Source organism: Pelophylax lessonae (genome assembly GCF_965119305.1).
Source record: "Pelophylax lessonae genome assembly, chromosome: 2".
Classification (NCBI taxonomy): Eukaryota; Metazoa; Chordata; class Amphibia; order Anura; family Ranidae; genus Pelophylax; species Pelophylax lessonae.
Genome location: NC_138769.1, coordinates 173869867 through 173888932, shown reverse-complemented (window position 1 = coordinate 173888932; position 19066 = coordinate 173869867). Strand labels below are relative to the sequence as shown.

The 19066-nt window shown below is 40.1% G+C and overlaps 1 protein-coding gene across 1 annotated transcript in view; it reads right to left on the bottom strand.

The window, feature by feature from the left end:
• The window catches only part of SH3KBP1 (SH3 domain containing kinase binding protein 1), a 568203-nt gene that overhangs the window by 72736 nt on the left and 476401 nt on the right, over positions 1-19066 (bottom strand). Inside the window, exons 10-11 of the mRNA XM_082244592.1 lie at positions 10333-10384; positions 5738-5821 (exon numbers count right to left, since the gene is read on the bottom strand). Of these exons, the coding sequence (XP_082100718.1) occupies positions 5738-5821; positions 10333-10384 (136 nt within the window). The remainder of the gene's footprint in view (positions 1-5737; positions 5822-10332; positions 10385-19066) is intronic.

The window sequence follows — 19066 nt, the reverse complement described above, 5'->3', positions numbered from 1 at the left end:
TTTTACAAGCTTTGTACAAATGTTTTTTCAGGAGGACGTTTTCTGGGCTGGGCAAGGACAAGACAGCAGGTTCTAGTGGAGAAGAATTCATCAGATACAAAGATTCACAAAAATGCACAAGCTCCTCCTTGAAGTCTACAAGTCCGAAAACACCTGATTTTGCTCAAAAAAGTAGCTCATGTACTTCTTTGAGCGTTTGTCATAGAGCATACAAGCAACTAGGCATTGAAATATAAGCAAGAAAAAACTACCAACAATGGAATTCTGCATGTTAAGCCTAGTTAGACATAGTCAGGCATAGGGAAATATACTACAAAGTGCTTAGGGTCTGCATGCATGGGGGCTACGTATTAGATTTGAGTGCCCTAAAGCTTAGAAACTTTGATAGGTTTTATTCTCCCTGGTGAAATTTCTCTCACAGTGATGGTGGACTCTGAGAAAGGAAATCTTCCAAACGCTGAGACAGACACCTAGAGTTCAAAAAATTGGATTTTTGTACTTACCGTAAAATCAATGCGGCGGCCCCGTGCAGCTCCTAGGGACCCTGGAGGGATCCCTAGGCCTCAGGATAGGCACAGGCAGGATGAGGGGCCCTGGCAGAAGCCCCCACCAGGTACAACCCCCCCCACATAGCCGGTTGCCGGTGGTGCACCCCCCTAGCCCCCCATCATTAGTAAAGCACCCCGCCCCCACCCCGGGAGGTGTACCAGACCACCCATAGAGCCCTAGAATTATTGGGGGGGGGGTAGGCTGGGGGGACAGGTGAGGGGGTGCCTAACGGGAAGGAGGGGAACCTGGGGGTCCAACTGTCCCATGGAGGGGCCCGCGTCCACCCCAAAACCCTCTAGGGGAAAGGGGGGACAGCTACTCACCATACCAGGAACCAGGCGGGCACTGCTCCAGACAAAACCAATCGCTATCGAAATGGGGGGGGGGGCTGCCAGCCAGGAGGAACGCTGTGACTCAGGCCGAATCCCAGTAGTATGCAACCATGAGGCATTTAATTTGCAGGCCAGCCACCATCTGGTGGGGATATGTCACGGCCGACCTAGCGCGAAGCTGAGGTCTGTGCGCGCTCACTGGCCAGACTGGGGAGACCAGTCGCCTAGTTGCCCAGTCCAGCAGTTGATTGTAGATCTCACAGGAAAAATCAGGAAGAAAAAAATATATCTAAAAGAAACAGTTTTGCCAGGACCAGAGATCCCAGCAAGGAACTAGGTCTTTACTCCTGACTAGGCAGAAAAAAAATTGAGTACCTATAGCAGAGAGAGGGAGTATACCCCCTGGGACTGCCCATAGGCATAGCCAGATTCTTTTTTGCCTAGTGTCCTTCTCCTGTTGGGGGCAGTATAACCCAATGGTTATGAAGATCAGGAGCTGTCTCAGTCAATGAACGAAAGAAATGTCATTTAAACTTGCTCGCGGATGTAATGTATTGCTGGGTCCCGTACATCGTACCAATACCCATTCACCAAAAAAAGTGTAAAAAGTAAAAACTACAGGAAAGTTTTTGACAAGTCCTTTATTAAAAAGAAAGAAAAATAGCGTCCTTCGATGTAAATCTATCGTCAATCAAAAATGTTGCCAGGACCAGAGATCCCAGCAAGGAACTAAGTCCTTACTCCTGACTAGGCAGAAAAAAACTGAGTACCTATAGAAGGGAGAGAGGGAGTGTACCCCCTGGGAATGCCCAAAGGCGTAGCCAGACTTTTTCCTGCCTATTGTTCTACTCCTGTAGGGGGAAGTATAACCCAATGGTTAAGAATATCAGGAGCGGTGTCCGTCAATAAACGAAAGAGAAAACAAAAAAGATGTAAGGAAGGAGAAACAATTGCTAGGATCAGAGATCACAGCCAGGAGCCTAGGTCCTTACTCTTGACTAGATAGATTAAACTGCTTACTTAGAGCAGATAGAGGGGTTATATACCAAGCCGAGGATGGCCCATGGGCGTAGCCAGGTGTTTTTTGTTCTGCCTAGTCCTACTCCTGGAAGAGGCAATATAACCCAGTAGTTATGATTTATGGAGCGCTGTGTCCGTCCATGAACGAAAGAGAAATATTTTTTTATTGCTGTAGTGTCCTTCCTCACACTTATTCCCACATTTCCTGTGTCACTGATATTTCCTCCTTAAATTTCAAAGATTTCACAGATCTTAGGCTCTGTAATTGACACCTTCATACACAAATTAAAAAATAATAAATACATATACTGTATATAGGTGTGTATTTATTGTGTATTTTAATACAAACATGCATACACACACAGTATATAAATATACACACTATATTACCAAAAGTATTGGGACGCCTGCCTTTACTTACACATAAACTTTAATGGCATCCGAGTCTTAGTCCGTAGGGTTCAATATTGAGTTGGCCTACCCCTTTGCAGCTATACCAGCTTCAACTCCGTTTGGAAGGTTGTCCACAAGGTTTAGGAGTGGGTCTATGGGAATGTTGGACCATTCTTCCAGAAGCGCATTTGTGAGGTCAGGCACTGATGTTGGAGAGAAGGCCTGGCTCACAGTCTATGCTCCAATTCATCCCAAAGGTGTTCTATTGGGTTGAGGTCAGGACTCTGTGCAGGCCAGTCACAGAGCTTTGTGCACTGGTGCGCAGTCATGCTGGAACAGGAAGGGCCAACCCCAAACTGTTTCCACAACGTTAGGAGCATGAAATTGTCAAAAATGTCTTGGTATGCTGATGCCCTAAGAGTTCCTATCATTGGAACTAAGGGGCTAAGCCCAACCCCTGAAAAACAACCCCACACCATAATCCCTCCTCCACCAAATGATTTGGACCAGTGCACAAAGCAAGGTCCATAAAGATATGGATGAGCGAGTTTGGGGTGGAGGAACTTAACTGGCCTGCACAGAGTCCTGACCTCAACCCAAGAGAACACCTTTAGGATGAATATGAGTTGTTCGATTCTTTTAGGGTCAGCGCTGAGGGGCTTCGATGGGCAAATGCAAATGCTGCTGAGATCATTCAAAATTGGAGCATGTGCATTTGACCTGCAGCTAGCCTGCTTCAAGCTGCTTCTGCATTCCCAAAGTAGTAGTTCTGAAATGATCAAAAACCTGTCAACGCGGGCCCTTACACTATTTAATCTCAAATCTGTTCAAGTGGGGTAGAAGTAGCTACCTTCTTACAGTCTGCAAACCTGCAAGCGGTTTGCAAGCATTGCACAAAGTAACCTAGAAGTGGTTTATATAAATTATATAACAGTAGGTCTTTATATGATAATGTGAGAATAATAGTGTTGCAACTTATGGCAACCAGACATAAACAGTCATTAGTCTGACTGCACATCAGAATTAACAGGAACGTTTCAATGCATTTGGCAGAACTGCCTGGATCTCTACATGTAATCTAAATACAATTCAGTCTCAGTTTCTAAAGATGGGAGCTCTACAAATGCAAATCAGCATATCTCCACCAGACAGACATAATTATTGGCTGCTTTTGGATCAGTGGGAGCTCCACTGTGTCTGACCCACTCACATGATTAATAGCTCTTGCTTGATGAGGAGGAATAGACACAGACAGCTCCCAATGTCTTGAATTCTTCTACATGCATATCCACTGCAAGGCAGCTCATAAGTACATTTTTTTCCTCTAAAAAGACATGTAGCTTTTACGAAACTGCATTGGGACTCTGTTGGGATACTGACATCTGACTAGATGATAAGACAAACAAGACCACATCTTTGCTCAACATTCTGTTAAACAGAATTGAATTTGAATTTATATTCTATTAAACAGGTCAAGAAGACTATAGCCCCTTGAATGTTTAATTTGTGCTTCAAACTTCAGAAGCTCTCACTTTTGTTAAATAATATTTTCCAACTTCTTCCTATTACCAGTTCTAGGTATTAAACTACAAGTATATCACAAAGAAACAGCAGCAGGTGTTAGTGCTACAGCTAAAGACAAAGTGCATGTCTTCCCATCTGTCCTTTTTGGGGAGACCTCTGCTGTTTATGGCAAGCTTGAGAATGTAAATGGTTCTTCCTATTTTGCAGAGAGCAAGGTGTATGAGTGAGGGTACAATGGCACACCATTGTTTTACACTGGGTTATTTGGTTATACAGGTGCATCTCATATAATTAGAATATCATCAGAAAGTCAGTAATTCAATTCAAAAAGTACAACTGACTGTGGAAAATGTTGCATTTCATTTGGAAATCAAGGTCTCAGAGTTTGGATGAAGAGTGGAGAGGCACAGAATCCAAGTTGCATGAGGTCCAGTGTGAAGTTTCCACAGTCAGTGATGATTTGGGGAGCCATGTCTGCTGCTGGTGTTGGTCCATTGTGTTTTATCAAGTCCAACGTCCGTGAAGCCCTCTACCAGGAAATTCTAGAGCACTTCATGCTTCCCTCTGCTGACCAGCTTTATAGAAATGCTGATTTCATTTTCCAGCAGGACTTGGCACCTGCCCACACTGCCAATACCTGGATTATTGATCGTGGCATTACTGTGCTTGATTGGCCAGCAAACTTGCCGGACCTAAACACCATAGAGAATCTGTGGGGTATTGTGAAGAGGAAGATTAGAGACACCAGACCCAACAATGCAGATGAGCTGAAGGCTGCTATCAAAGCAACCTGGGCTTCCATAACACCTCAGCAGTGCCACAGACTGATCGCCTGCATGCCACGCTGCATTGATCCAGTAATAAATGCGAAAGTAGCCCTGACCAAGTATTGAGTGCATACTATACTGTACATGGGCATACTTTTCATTAAGCCAACATTTCTGTATTAAAAAACTTTTTCTTTTTTTTTTTTTATTGGTCTTATGTATTATTAAAAATTTCTGAGATACTGATTTTTGGGTTTTCACTAGCTGTAAGCCATAATCATAGTTAGATAGTTGTTAAAGCGGAGTTCCACCCAAAAGTGGAACTTCCACTTTAGGGAGTCCTGACCCCCTGACATGCCACATTTGGCATGTCATTTTTTTTGGGGGGGAGCGGGTACCTAGTTTTGACAGGTACCCGCTCCCACTTCCGCTCGGAGCGCCGCGGCGCCCTGAACCGAAGTTCTCCTCTCCCCCTCCCTCCCTGCAATCCCAGAAGTTTGCCGGCCAATCACGGCACGCAGCGCGACTCGCGCATGGGCAGTGGGTACCCGGCTGTGAAGCCGCAAACTGTCACAGCCGGGTGCCCACAGCAGTGATGCCGGCGCCGAGGGAGAGGATCGAGGCTTCGGGCGGCCGCATCACTGGACCGTTGGACAGGTGAATGAATGGCTGGAACTCCGCTTTAAGGTTGAATAAAGACAATAGTCCATCTAGTTCAACCTGTGTAGGTGTGTGTCAGGTGTCGATAATAATTTTCCATTTTCCTGTATGTTGTGTTCTTTAAGATGCACGTCCAAGAGTCTTTTTAAAAATATCAATACTCCCCGCTGACACCACCAATTGTGGAAGAAAGTTCCACAGTCTTACTACCCTGACAGTGAAAAACCCCCTGTGCAACTTAAAAGAAAGAAAGAAATGTTTGAAATATATCACTCTGTGTGTAACGCATTTATATAAAAAATTTGAGTTTCACTTTTTTAATTGAACTACTGAAATAAAATTAACCTTTTAATGATACAATATTCTAATTTTATGAGATGCACCTGTAGGTATATAATTTCCCCTATACACAGATCACATATTGTTCAGATCCAGTCTTCAATATTAAGCCATTCTAAAATGTCATTACTCCGAACTCTTTGAAGTACTCACCTTTTTCCTCAGGCCTATGTGGCAGAGTTTCAGGCCTTTCTGGAGGGATCTTTCTGATTTCTTGTTTTCTTTCCGATGTGCCTACTGCAATCAAAGACAATACAAAGTCACCATCCATATAAATGTTTCTTCTTGGATAAGAAGGAGAAATGAATCATAACTGAGGGATTAAGGAAACAAAACACACGGACCCCAGGGAAACAAGCAAGACAATGTAATAGAAGGGGCTTAGTCAGGACACCTTGGCTGAAGTGAGATTATCTTGTCTAGCTGGATATTCAGCCTACTTTAAATTCATATATGCAAAGTCCACACGTATAGATTTGACCCCAGCTCTGCAGAAGGAGGCCGCTGTGACATACAGTATTGTAAAGCAACACTCTGTGGAAGAAGGCTTGTCTGCCTCCATATGTTCAGGAATGTGATATAATCCTAGGTTGCTAGGCATGTAATGATCTGTCCTTTTCCTGCATGAAACACTATTATGCCATTAAGGCAAAGTAAAAATAGAAGTGCATTATAATTAGCTCATTATATCACTCAAGAATTGAAAAAAGCCAGCTTCTCTGGATGTTTTTAACAAATTTTCACTTAATTAATTGTTTAAGGGGATATAAAAGTAGAACTATAAGTAAACCTTTTTTTTTTTCATTTTGGATAGAGCAAGGAAGGGTTATAACACCTGTCAGAATGTTTTTCGCCATCTGTGTCCCTTTGTGGAGATTTCCCTTCACTTCTGTCCTATAACCAAACAGGAATTGAGAGGAAATCCCTGCAAATTAAGGGAATCTTATGGGGACCCTAGGTCACCAGAACTAACTAGTGTCCCCCAATAGAATATTTCCTCTCCATTACTTTTGTGGGGACAATACAAAATTTGTTATTTTCTTTTACTTTCACTTTAAATGAGAATGGAAAACAGGACAAATAGAAAGGGGGAATGTCCCTACTAGAGGCAAAGACAACCATAAAAACTGAAAAATGTTTTAATCCCTCGGCACTCTATCCAAAACTAAAAGAAAAAAATTGCCTAAAGTTATACTTAAATACTAAATTTGCTAAGAAAGCGAGATAAGAGCCTTCTAAACAAATATGCATCCGTGTTGATTTTGAAGCCCTATAGTTCTATATGCTGATGAACCAGCATTCAAATACCATAACACAGGTTATATGTTATAATGCAGAAATAATTTTGATTAAAGAGGACCTGATGCATTGCCCATTTATAAGAAACTGTCTCTTGAAAGCACACTTCTCGTCCCACTTAATTCATCTTCCCTTCCTCTTCTGTTGTTTTGTTGATGCCCCCTACTAGAAATATTAGCTAGTATGGAGCAGTATAAGGCCTCCACGGAGAATGCAGGGCTTGGGCAGAGCAGCCAGTTAGCAGGCCTGAACAATGTCGCATAAAAAATACGAGGATGTAAGTTGTAACACAGAGCTTACACAAGATTTGAACCTCCAACTTAAGCATAAATTAGTCAGTGGTTGAACTTTCAAAAGACTGCTACTATGCCCTGAATGGGCCATGAAGTCTCCTTCAACTTACTTGGTAACTGAATGACCACAAGAAAATGTAGGGGACATCTCATGTGGGAACTGAATAATGCAAATAATGTAGAAATGTAGCATTATTATGCATGTGCAATATGTAGTATATAGTAAAACCTTGGATTGCAAGTATAAATCGTTCTGAAATGTGCTTGTAATCCAAAGCACTCATATATCAAAGCGAATTTCCCCCATAGGTAACAATACAAATAGATGATTAGTTTCACAACCATTTATTTAATGGTCCTTATGTCTATCATCCATATAAAAAGACTATAGCAACGTGACTTCAAGGCAACGTCAGGGAATGCCTGGGTAATCTTCCTGTAATGTCAGATCCAAATCACATCAATTAAGATGAGGATCCGATTTAGGGCTCATGCACACATCAGTGAAATTAAAAAGCTGCTTTTACAGTCATTTGAGCTTTTTTTTTTTCCTCTTGAAGAAGTTTGTGCTTTTTTATTGAGCTTCTTTGAGCTTTTGTTGAGCATAAGCATTTTTTTTCACAAACCCTACTTAAGGCTCATTGCACACTGCAGCTCAAAGAAGCGGCTCCTACAGGCTTTTCAGCTGTTATTATTTCTGCCTGGATACTCCCCTCAATGTTAGCCAATGTGTTCATGTACACTATAGCCGTTTCAGGAGTTTACATGCATATTCTTTTACAGGCAGAAAGAAACCACCACCAAACTCACGTTTTTGGTAGGAGCTTTCGAGCAGAAAAGACGCCTAAGTGTCCGAAAACGAGTGAAAAAGCGCATAGGAGCATGACAAAGCATTAAAAAGCTCAAAGAAGCTTGAAAACACACAAAAATAATAGGAAAAATAAGCTGAAGGGAGGGTTTGTGACGATAAAAAGCTCAAAGGAGCTCAATAAAAACGTGCAAAAGAGCCCAAAAAAAGTACAAGCTTCTTCAAGCTAAAAAAAAAAGCTCAATTGCTTTTTTTTGAGCTGCAGTGTGCATAAGCCCTTAAAGTCTATTGGCACAAGTTGGATAGAAGTCGCCTTGTAGTACAGGAAACCTTCCTAAAGTCAGAGTGACTTCAGTAGTGCTATTTAAGACATGGGACTTCTCTTCTCTTTAATACTCAGTTGTGACATGACACTTCTCATATTGCAAGACCTCACTTGTTTACCAAGTTAAAATTTATAAAAAAATGTTGCTCGTCTTGTAAAACACTTGCAGACCAAGTTACTCGCAATCCAAGGTTTTACTGTATATTGTATGCTACTGCTATACTTTCAGAGAATAATATTGTATTGAGAAGACACTTTGTTTTGAAGGCAAGGTTCAATCTGATTAATGCATGTACTGACAATGTTCAGTATATGAATTCATTTTTATTTCACATGCCTTATTTATTTGCTCCTCCACATTTACACGCAGACAAAGCTGTCCAGTAAAAGGGACAGGGAAGCTGGCCATACATGGCTTAGATTTTCTCATTCACGCAACCAACTGAATGAAAAAAACTGAACCAATTTCCCCATCCACATATTCGAGGAGGATGTGGCAATCGTCCCTTCTGTGTCATTCTATTCTGAAAATGGTCTCCCTTGCCATCAGAACACACTGATCAACGATGCAGTCCATTGGCTGCATGCGCTGAACGAATGTGATCTAATGACGGGCTTTGGTTAAACAGAAAGGGCTACACACTGATCAAAACTCGTGGGTTGCTGCTAAACTGGCCGAATTTACAATCTATGTATGGCCAACTTGGCAGCACTGGTTTAAACTATAAGTGCCAGTTCATACCACAAAAACGTCCTCCAGATCCAGTCTGGATGCATTTCTCCCTGCATGTTTTTAAAGTTTCCAGGTGCATTTCAGATGCTTTTTATTTTTCATTTGTCCTGTTTTTTTTCTCCACTGTACTGGAGTCTGGTGCTTTTTTTATGCTTTTTAGTGCGTTTTAATACAGTTCTGTATAGGAAAAAAGCAACATGTTGTACTTTTTTTCTGGAATGTAAAAGCACTGGAATGCACTGCGCTGGTGTGAACTATGCCATTGGAACCCACATATCCTACTTTCCAATAAGTGCAGAAAAAGAAAACACTGCACTGCATGTGGTGTGAACTGGCCCTTACACTATCAAAAAGGTTTTGGCCCACAGCACAGTGCAGAAAATATAAAATAAAATACAAGTAAAATAAAAATAGAATCAAATTATTACATGTATTAAATGCATGCTGTTATTAATATACAGTAGTTTTCGTCATAATGATATTTAAGACTTACTGAATATTTCAAAGCTGTGTGCAGTCAGATTCTGCTATCCAGTATAGTTGTAGTCAATAGTTTATTATTATACTGCACAGTTAAAGTGGTATTGAACCCAAAAGTAAACAATTATTATATTGCAGCTTGCCAATTATTAGATGTGGTGGCTGCATTAGTTTTCTTTTTTTCATCTGGTGATCCAGCCAGTAAGGCTGTTGTTTTCAAAAGATCAAGCTCTATTGCAGATTCTATCAGTTACATGGATGAGACAAACCATTTAACACTGAAACCTTTATTCCAAAAGAAAAAAAATTGCTCTAACTGCTCAAAAAGTATTAGCTGGGGTTTGGATTCAATTTGTATTTAAATCTGCTAGTACATCCAAGACTATCCTCCCCCCAGAATGACAATGCTGCCATCCAAATATTCCCCCCATACTCATTTAGAGTAGGGGCACTCTAATACAGGTTTGTTACTGGCCAGATCACCAGGTGAAAACAGATGAAAAAAAGAAAAAAAAAACAAAACTAATACAGCCACTACATCTAATGATTGGTAAGCTGTAATATATTACATTTTTAATTTTGGGTTTAACACCACTTTAACTGGAATCTACTGCTGGGACAACTCTGTGTTCCAAAAGTTTAAAAAAAAAGTTGTTCACCATTACTGCATGCATTTTGTATAGTGTGACTATTCTTTGTACTGCAATATTAATGAACTATTCCTAGATTTAGCTGTAATCAAGGTGCTAGGCCCCGCAATTCTAGATTGAAGATTATCATAGATACAGTATTACATAGATGTATAACTACCTGTTCCTGCCTTGTTTACAGGAGCTGATGGAGGGGGTGGCTTCTTAGGTCTCTGTGGAACAGCATAAAAAAAGTATAAAATTTAAATTACGTCTTACATAAAAACAGGCTATAAAATGATTTATAAAGATACCTGTGCACTACACATAACTTGAAGCTGTGCATTACTGTAGCCAAACAGTCAAAATAGCTTCTGCCTTTGGTAAAATTCACTAAAACCCACACAGCAAATTCATTTTTACTTTTATCCCAAGAATCAGAAATAGGATAGCCAATAGCCAGTGGAGTGGGGTGTCTTGGAAAGTTCTCTTTTTAATATAATATTATGCAATTCCATGAGCCTGATGTAGCAATCAAAAAAAAAAAAAAAAAAAAATAGTATAACTTATAAATAATTAGAAAATTAACCCCCCCCCCCTACTGGAAATATTCCTGAACAGAATTATTAAGTGCAACGTGATCATAATAGTCCACAGTTACAAAATCATATTGATTTATTATTTCAACGTATCAGATTTAATTACGTAATAGTTTTTATTTTTTTATTTCATTGTATCAAAAATCTTCACACACGAAGCACATTTAATAACATCTAAAATCTTCACATATATAGGGCTCCCTATGTTCAGAATCTCCAAATCATAAGACCAAATTTTATCCAGTTCAAACATATTCCACTGAAAGGTCTTGAGCTCTACCCCAGAGCCGTGTTATTGATGTAACTGGTGAAGTCCATCAACTGAATGTTGAAGATCAATTGGATCCTCTAATTACACGTAATGCAGGTACAAGCAAGTTACTACCAGCAACTGCCACAGATATATGCTGCAATTGGCGTTAAATGAAAGAGTGTAACAAAGTAAACATTTGATACAAATATGTTAAGCTCCTGTTAGAGCACCAAAACATCCAAGCTGTGGTTTAGTGGGGGTACGTTACCAGGAATAAGGGATTGAGAAGGGGTATAATAAAGAGGCATACCAGAGTAGATGCAGCAGTCCATCAGCTGCTCTGCTAAATATATGTAGAGAATACCAAGCCCAAAACAGACTCCTCCATAGAGGTGCACAAAGATCATTTATCAGATTATCTCAGTTGGCCATGCCCAAACCCCTAGTCAGAACTCAAAAGGTTACTTCCCCTCACAAGGCAGATTGGGCTCTTAGTAGACCAGTAGTCTTATGGACTCCATAGCTGTAACCTGCAACGTTGACACCATTAGTTAGCCTGAAGATAACAGGGATCCCCAGCTGGTATCAAAAACACAACCACTGTGAAATGGGCTAATCCAGTCCATCAGTCATAAAAAAAAAACTTCCTGCACGCTTGTCAGGGACATGCCACCCCACTTTTTTTAGATGGGGGTGTGGCTTTGGTATGTTGCAAGGTACAGCTATGGAGCCTTGGTTACATTGCATTGTTCACTCCTCTCCATTCGATTTGTAAAGCTGGCCATACACTGAAACCAGCAGAAAGCTGGGGCAAGTGTGACATCATTATAAATGGACCATAATAACATTACCCTGCATCTCTAATGCTAAGTGCCAGTTCTGCAGAAATTCAGGACAGGTGTGACATCATTATAGATGTATCATAACATAATCCTGCACCACTAAGGCAGCATTGACAGCTAGGCAGCAAGCCTGGAGATGTGTGACACAATTATAGATGTACTTTGAGGACATCATTACTCTGGATCTGCCAAGCTGACATTTCTACAGCAAGTTCCGCCTCCACACATCTTTCTGTATGGGCTAAAAAAGTTGTATCACCAAATCTTTAAAATCTTTAACAAATCCCCCAGGGGACCAAGTGCTTATCTTCAGCAGCAAGCACACGCTAGAGACGAGCACTATGATTTAACAAAGCAGGTGAAAGGACCAGCTCCATTTATACCAAGTCACTAGTAAATGATCAGTCAGCATCACAGGGGTGTGTGATCTATCTGCCAGTAAGATGGATTTGTACTAGCACTAGCAGCAGGCAGATAGATCACACAGTCCCACAGCACTGGCCGATCATCAAATATCAAAAAACTTTACAAGATATGGGGCTTTGAAGGTGCCTAATAATAGTACTGTTAAAATTCTATTCATTTATTTAATCCATATAAACGTCATTAAAATAGCAGCATGACATAATTCAGCATAACATATTTACTGTATTCCAGAATATAACATATTAAAAGTATTTTTAAAAATGTGTTTCATATTTTGTCATTGTTGCTCTCACCTCTACTATATACCACGTCTCCCTTGCTATTCTGCTATAACTTGTGGATTGTCGGATTACTTTAAAAGTGGAGGATTTACAGCAACCTTAACATGCAACCTTAACATGACGCGTTTCCCAAGGACCCCACTTCTTCAGGTTCTTCAGGCTTGGTGCAGTTGGCGGTCCCAAGGATCCTGATTTCAGTAACTACTCAATACAATAAAGGTATTTATAAATGAAAATATGGATTATGATATTTTTTTTAATGAGATCTGATTGTTTTCTATATAGCTTTACAGAACTGGAACAAGTGGGATAATTGTGACCCACAAAACGCGTCGTGTTAAGGTCACTATAAATCGCCCCCCTGTCAAAGCCATCTAGAATCCACAGGTTTCCACAGATTATTTTGTTGTTTCATGGATCCCAAATACCACACTTCTTCAGGTTCTCCCCAAAAAGGAGGCTTGGTGCAGTTGGCGGTCCCCAGGATCCTGATTTCAGTAACTACTCGATACAGTAAAAGTATTTATAAATGAAAATATGGATTATGATTATAATCAATTGTTCTAATGAGATCTAATTATTTTCTTGAAAGCTTCACAGAACCTATAGAAGTGGAATATTTGGGACCCACAACACATGTTGTGTTAAAGCGGAGTTCCGGGCACAAAAAAGATTTTCTTTTTTTGTGCCCTTCCGCTAGGTATGCCGCACCTGAAAAGGAATTGGATAGTTATTTTTTTTTTTTTGTTTACTCACCTTTTTATTGACGATCGTAAATACTCACCTATGACAGCTTCCTCCTCCAGCGCCGAGGCTCACCCCTTCACTTCCTGCCTCGCGATGATTCCTGGGAGCTAAACGTTATAGCTCCCAGGAATCAATGCGCCGCACCGGCCCCACTCGTCATTTCCGGGCGACGCCGCATTCCCCTGCTAAACAGCTTCTGGGCATGCCCAGAAGCTGTTTAGGAATGCGGCGCCGCGCCGGAAGTGACGAGAGGGGCCGGTGCAGTGCATTCTGGGACACGAAGACGCGGAAGAAGACAGAGAAGAGGACCGCGCCGGCTTCAGCTGCCCACAACCGAGATGGAAACGCTGTGGAAGAAAATTTCTAAGTAAGTATTTCTTCTAAAAGGTAAGTGTGAACCGGGACAGATCAGAGGCTAGCCATTGTGGAATGTGCTAGCCCTGACTGTCCCGGGGGTATGTTCAACAAAAAAACGTTTCTCTGCCCGGAACTCCGCTTTAAGGTCACTGTAATTCTCCCCCTGTCAAAGCCATCTAGAATCCACAGGTTATTTTGTTGCAAGAATAAGAGAGACAAGTGGTATATGGTAAGGGCGGGAGGAACAACAACAAGCTGTGAAACAAATTTGCAAAAATACTTTTTTTATGTTATTTGTTATATTCTGCAATAATAGGTTATGCTGAATTATGTCATACTACCATTTTAATGACTTTAATATGAATTTAATAAATTAATTGAATTTTACCAATCTTTGAAGATGCCTAATACTATGATGCATACAAAGTCCCATACCTGGTAAAGTTTAATGATATTTATGATTTCAGGGATGTTAGTGGCTATCCCAACAACCTTGGCAAAATATATTTAGATAGTTGTTTATGATTGTAAATGAACAGTCAGTGCTGCAGGGCAGTGTGATAGATCTGCTGGCTTGTAGTAAACATACACTGCAGCGGCAGATAGATCACACAGCCTTACTCTAAAATAGGTCCTTATTGCAAAATTGCCACAGATCAGAACAGATTCCAAGCCACATGAATTTGGTCCAGTTTGAGGAGGATTTTAAAATATTGCTGAATTTTTTTCCTTAACAACTTCAGCTCCGGGAGGGTTTTACCCAGTTCATGACCAAGCCATTTGTTTGCTTGTTTAGCACTCTGCTACTATAACTGGTAATTGTGTGGTCATGAAACGCTGTACCCAAACAAAATTTATAACTTTTTTTTCACACAGAGTTTTCTTTTGGTGGTATTTGGTAACCACTGGGTTTTTTTTTATTATATAAACTAAAAAAGACCAAACATTTTGAAAAAAAATATTTTTTACTTTCTGCTATAAAAGATATACAATTCCAAAACATTTGATTTTAAATTGAATGAGCGACTTACAGTCACAATCTGATACTAACTGATACTGTGTGGGGAACTAACTGACACTGACATCACCAGTGACACTAATACAGTGATCAGTGATAATACTATACACTGACACTGTACTAATGACACTGGCTGGGAAGGAGTTAACATCTCAGGGTAATCAAGGGGTTAAGCGTGTGCCTAACAAGTATAATAATGTGTATATTATGTGCTGCTTTCTACTTAAAACCTTTGTTCCTTCTTCTTGGCCAAAATCCCGCTGTGTTTAATCACAGCAGAAGTCAGCGAGCGGGGGCCCGCAAGCGCCCTGTACCCAGAAGAGGCTAGTGACGTACAGGTGTAATAGCCACCCATCTGCAGTGCAATGCAGGCAGGCGATCGTGAAGAGGTTAATGTAAATCTAAACCCAAGAACAAAAGTTTAATACTTTGCAGCTTACTGTTACTCAAATGTTGTGGTTGAACTAGTTTTCTTTTTCAGGCTTTTTTTTTTCCCCAGCACAACACTTCCTGTCCTAGGGTGACAACACTAACTACACTGTATCTATGAAGGGGCACGTTGTCACCCTAGTATAGAAGTGTGTTAGAGTTAAAGAACAACACCCCTCTTATTATCTATATAACATAGTTGGGAGGTGTTCCACAGCTCACAAAGATTAACTCAGGCGGCGCTGATAACCATGCTTGAGATTTCTGTTCAGCATTGCAGGCTCACTACAGAAAGTTAGAAGCTCAATGGATTTATGGGATGATCAAAAGGTATCTTTTTCCACTTGTTCATCTCCATAACATTGTATACAAAGAAATTCGAACAATGGTTACTGCTAACAAAGTAGCAGAGACAGATAACAGGAAGTCATTTGCTCACTGGCACCATAAACTGGTATTTTTTTAGTATATTAAACATACCAAAGGGAGCAAGTAGGAGAAGTTAATTAGGTATATATACACTTTAGGCCTGTATGGGTTCAATAACCTATACTCATAAATCTGGGTCTTCAGAAGCCTATCAAGTGCAGTAATATTTAAATGCTATGGACTCCCTACTGAAAACACAAGGGCTATTACAAGCATTTTCTAATATTTATCTACATTAGCAATGGCGTTTCTACCAGCGTCTATGTCAGACAGGCTGAAGACTAATATTGTGTTTCAAGTAGTGCAGCGCTATGAACATCAAAATTAATTATGCTTAAAAATAAACAATGTAATATGATAAAAAATATGCATCAAATCATAAGTCCATTGCATCAAAAAAGACCATTCAGCATATGGAGATGGTAGAGAGTCCAATTAAGAATGAAGATCCCAAGATGTGGAGAGCAGAAATGGAAAAAACACCCGTGCATATAGACAAGGTGGCAGCTTACCCCAATACGTGGGCCACCAAATTAATGGATAGGCCACTTAAAGCATGAGATGTTAACTCTTGTGGGATGGACTTTCTCCTCTGCACGAACAAACCAGGGATGATTCCAAGTATATCTACACCTCGCTCACTCACAGATCCAGATAGGACTCCAGTATGTGTGGCAATATGCAAGGGATAGAGGAAATCATAGCGTAATCCCGTATGGTAAAATAGTCAGCTTTATTAAAAGTTCTACTTACAAATTGGTAGATATGTACAAGCGAATATGTATAAAAAGTGGCGTCTCGCTATGGTAGACACAAAGCCGGCGTCCTGGGGGCGTGACAAGCGCGATGTCCGGAACCTCGTCACCCCTCACGACGTCACTCTGACGAAACCGGTCGGGAGGTTCCGGACATCGCGCTTGTCACGCCCCCAGGACGCCGGCTTTGTGTCTACCATAGCGGGACGCCGCTTTTTATACATATTCGCTTGTGCATATCTACCAATTTGTAAGTAGAAATTTTAATAAAGCTGACTATTTTACCATATGGGATTACGCTATGATTCCCTCTATCCCTTGCATATTGCCACACATACTGGAGTCCTATCTGGATCTGTGAGTGAGCGAGGTGTAGATATACTTGGAATCATCCCTGATTTGTTCGTGCAGAGGAGAAAGTCCATCCCACAAGAGTTAACATCTCATGCTTTAAGTGGCCCATCCATTAATTTGGTGGCCCACGTATTGGGGTAAGCTGCCACCTTGTCTATATGCACGGGTGTTTTTTCCATCTCTGCTCTCCACATCTTGGGATCTTCATTCTTAATTGGACTCTCTACCATCTCCATATGCTGAATAGTCTTTTTTGATGCAATGGACTTATGATTTGATGCATATTTTTTTATCATATTACATTGTTTATTTTTAAGCATAATTAATTTTGATGTTCATAGCGCTGCACTACTTGAAACACATTATGAATGGGATTACTATGAATCCAGTGTTCTAGCTGCTATCTTGCTCATGTCATTTTGTTATATTGAATTTATTTATCACTAAGCGCAGGATTCCCCCCTTGATTTTACTTGAAAACTAATATTAATTGAGCAACCTTCCAAAAGATTTTACATTTATTGAACATATTTTTACTTGTAAATGTTACAAGATGGAAAATTATTCACACAAAAATACCTATAATCTCTAAATAAACATGAATGCAGCAGGAGTTAAAAGAGTCTAATGTGCTTTTTTACTTTGCTAATGGATTTGCTGCTGAAAGATCCTACAGGGCTTATCAGGTGTATATTTACATTGCATATAATGTTCTCCGGAGATTACACTCAATAACTCCAATAAGATAGGGCAAGCAAGAATACATGTATACTCATTTTGTATAATTCAAAATGTACTGCTCAGTTCATTAAATTCCTGCCAGTGTACAACTGAATAAGGAAGACCTTCAAATTGCAATACATCTTATATTTTACTTTTTCTATACATCTATATTTTGGATAATTTTTTTTTTTTTTAGAGCCCCAGTTCAAAAGACTAAACATGACTTTTATCAGAACAGAATAAAAAATACTTTACGCTTTTATTCTGAGTTTATCCCATTAGGGCCAAACAGAGTCATTTTAGTGGCCTAGATTTAATTTAAGTAGTTTTAGAACTAGTGTTTGGCAGTAAAAGTGACCCGAAAAGTAAAGATTGCAGCAGATTTGTAAAGTTGTAATAACGCATAATAAATATTATTTTAAAATATTATAAAATCAGAAAAGTACTAAAAATCTAGGTTCGAGTATGTGCATTGGAAGTGCCCCTAAAGACCTGTAAAAGTAAAAATAAGTACCCAGCAGAGGTGTTCACATCTGCAGTAAGAAGTATGTCAGTGTGGGAGGATCCTTTGTTTAATAAAATCATTGTTATTTTTGTGTGCGAAACATGCCCACAAAGAAACTTAAAATAAAAAGAAAAGCCTCTAACAAGTCTTTGATGAAGCTGTTAAAGCAGTGATCGTCAACTTATGAGATAAAGGGGGCCTCAAATGTGGCTCCTGACATCATCAAAGGGTTGCACATAATGTTCAATAAAAGTAAGTGTGAAAATGTTACATTTTTGGCTGGGGATAGGCTGCACAAGACTACATATGTCCAATGAGGCCAATCGAGGTCAATGCTATTACCCTAATCAATGTTCCCACTACATACTGCTGAGGTCTGAGGTCCACACATCATATACCAAAGGGCCACATGAAGCCCTCTGGATGTGGGTTGGGCATCAGGGGACTAAAGACTGGAAAAAGGACCAACTGTTTGTGAATGCTGTACTGTCTAAATTCACTTTTAATGTCCTTACATCCAGGCGGTTATCAACTCTTTAGGTCCACTATCAGTATTCCTATATCATTTTTTTTTGCACCAAAATGGTACTATTCTTTGCCCTCTCCTGTGCCATTTTCGGCTGCAATGTCATCACTGTTGTGATTTGTGAATTGCACAGCAGAGGGAGGAAGCCGTGGCACAAAGCCAGAGCTAGTGTCTATGACACTATTTCAATGCAACAGACAGCCAAAAGTGCAGCTCATGCTGCACATATTAGCAACCTTCAGGAAATCCTACAGATAGCTTTTGAATAATAAGGACATTACAGTTTTAATGTGAGTAATAAAGATTTAAAAATTTTAAAAATAGCTGTGCATGGAGCTGGGCTTTAAACTGCTTGACAATTTCTGAGATCTCTTGAGGACTTTACTGCTGACATATTTTTGCTTGAATTTTTGGATCTGCTCACCTTCTTAGCCATTAGGAGGTGTTCCCACTCTTGTATTTTTTTTATTTTATATTTTGGAGAATGAAACAGCAAGAGCAGGAACATACAAAGGTGGGCAGGAGCAGATTAAACCCTCAATGGACAGAAACTGAGTCAGAAGATGACAGACTCAGCAATGGCATGCATTAGGTGCATTAGGATGCATTAAAAAGGTAATTTATTCAGAGATAATTCTGTCACTTTAAAAAAAACTCTGGTTCGACTACAT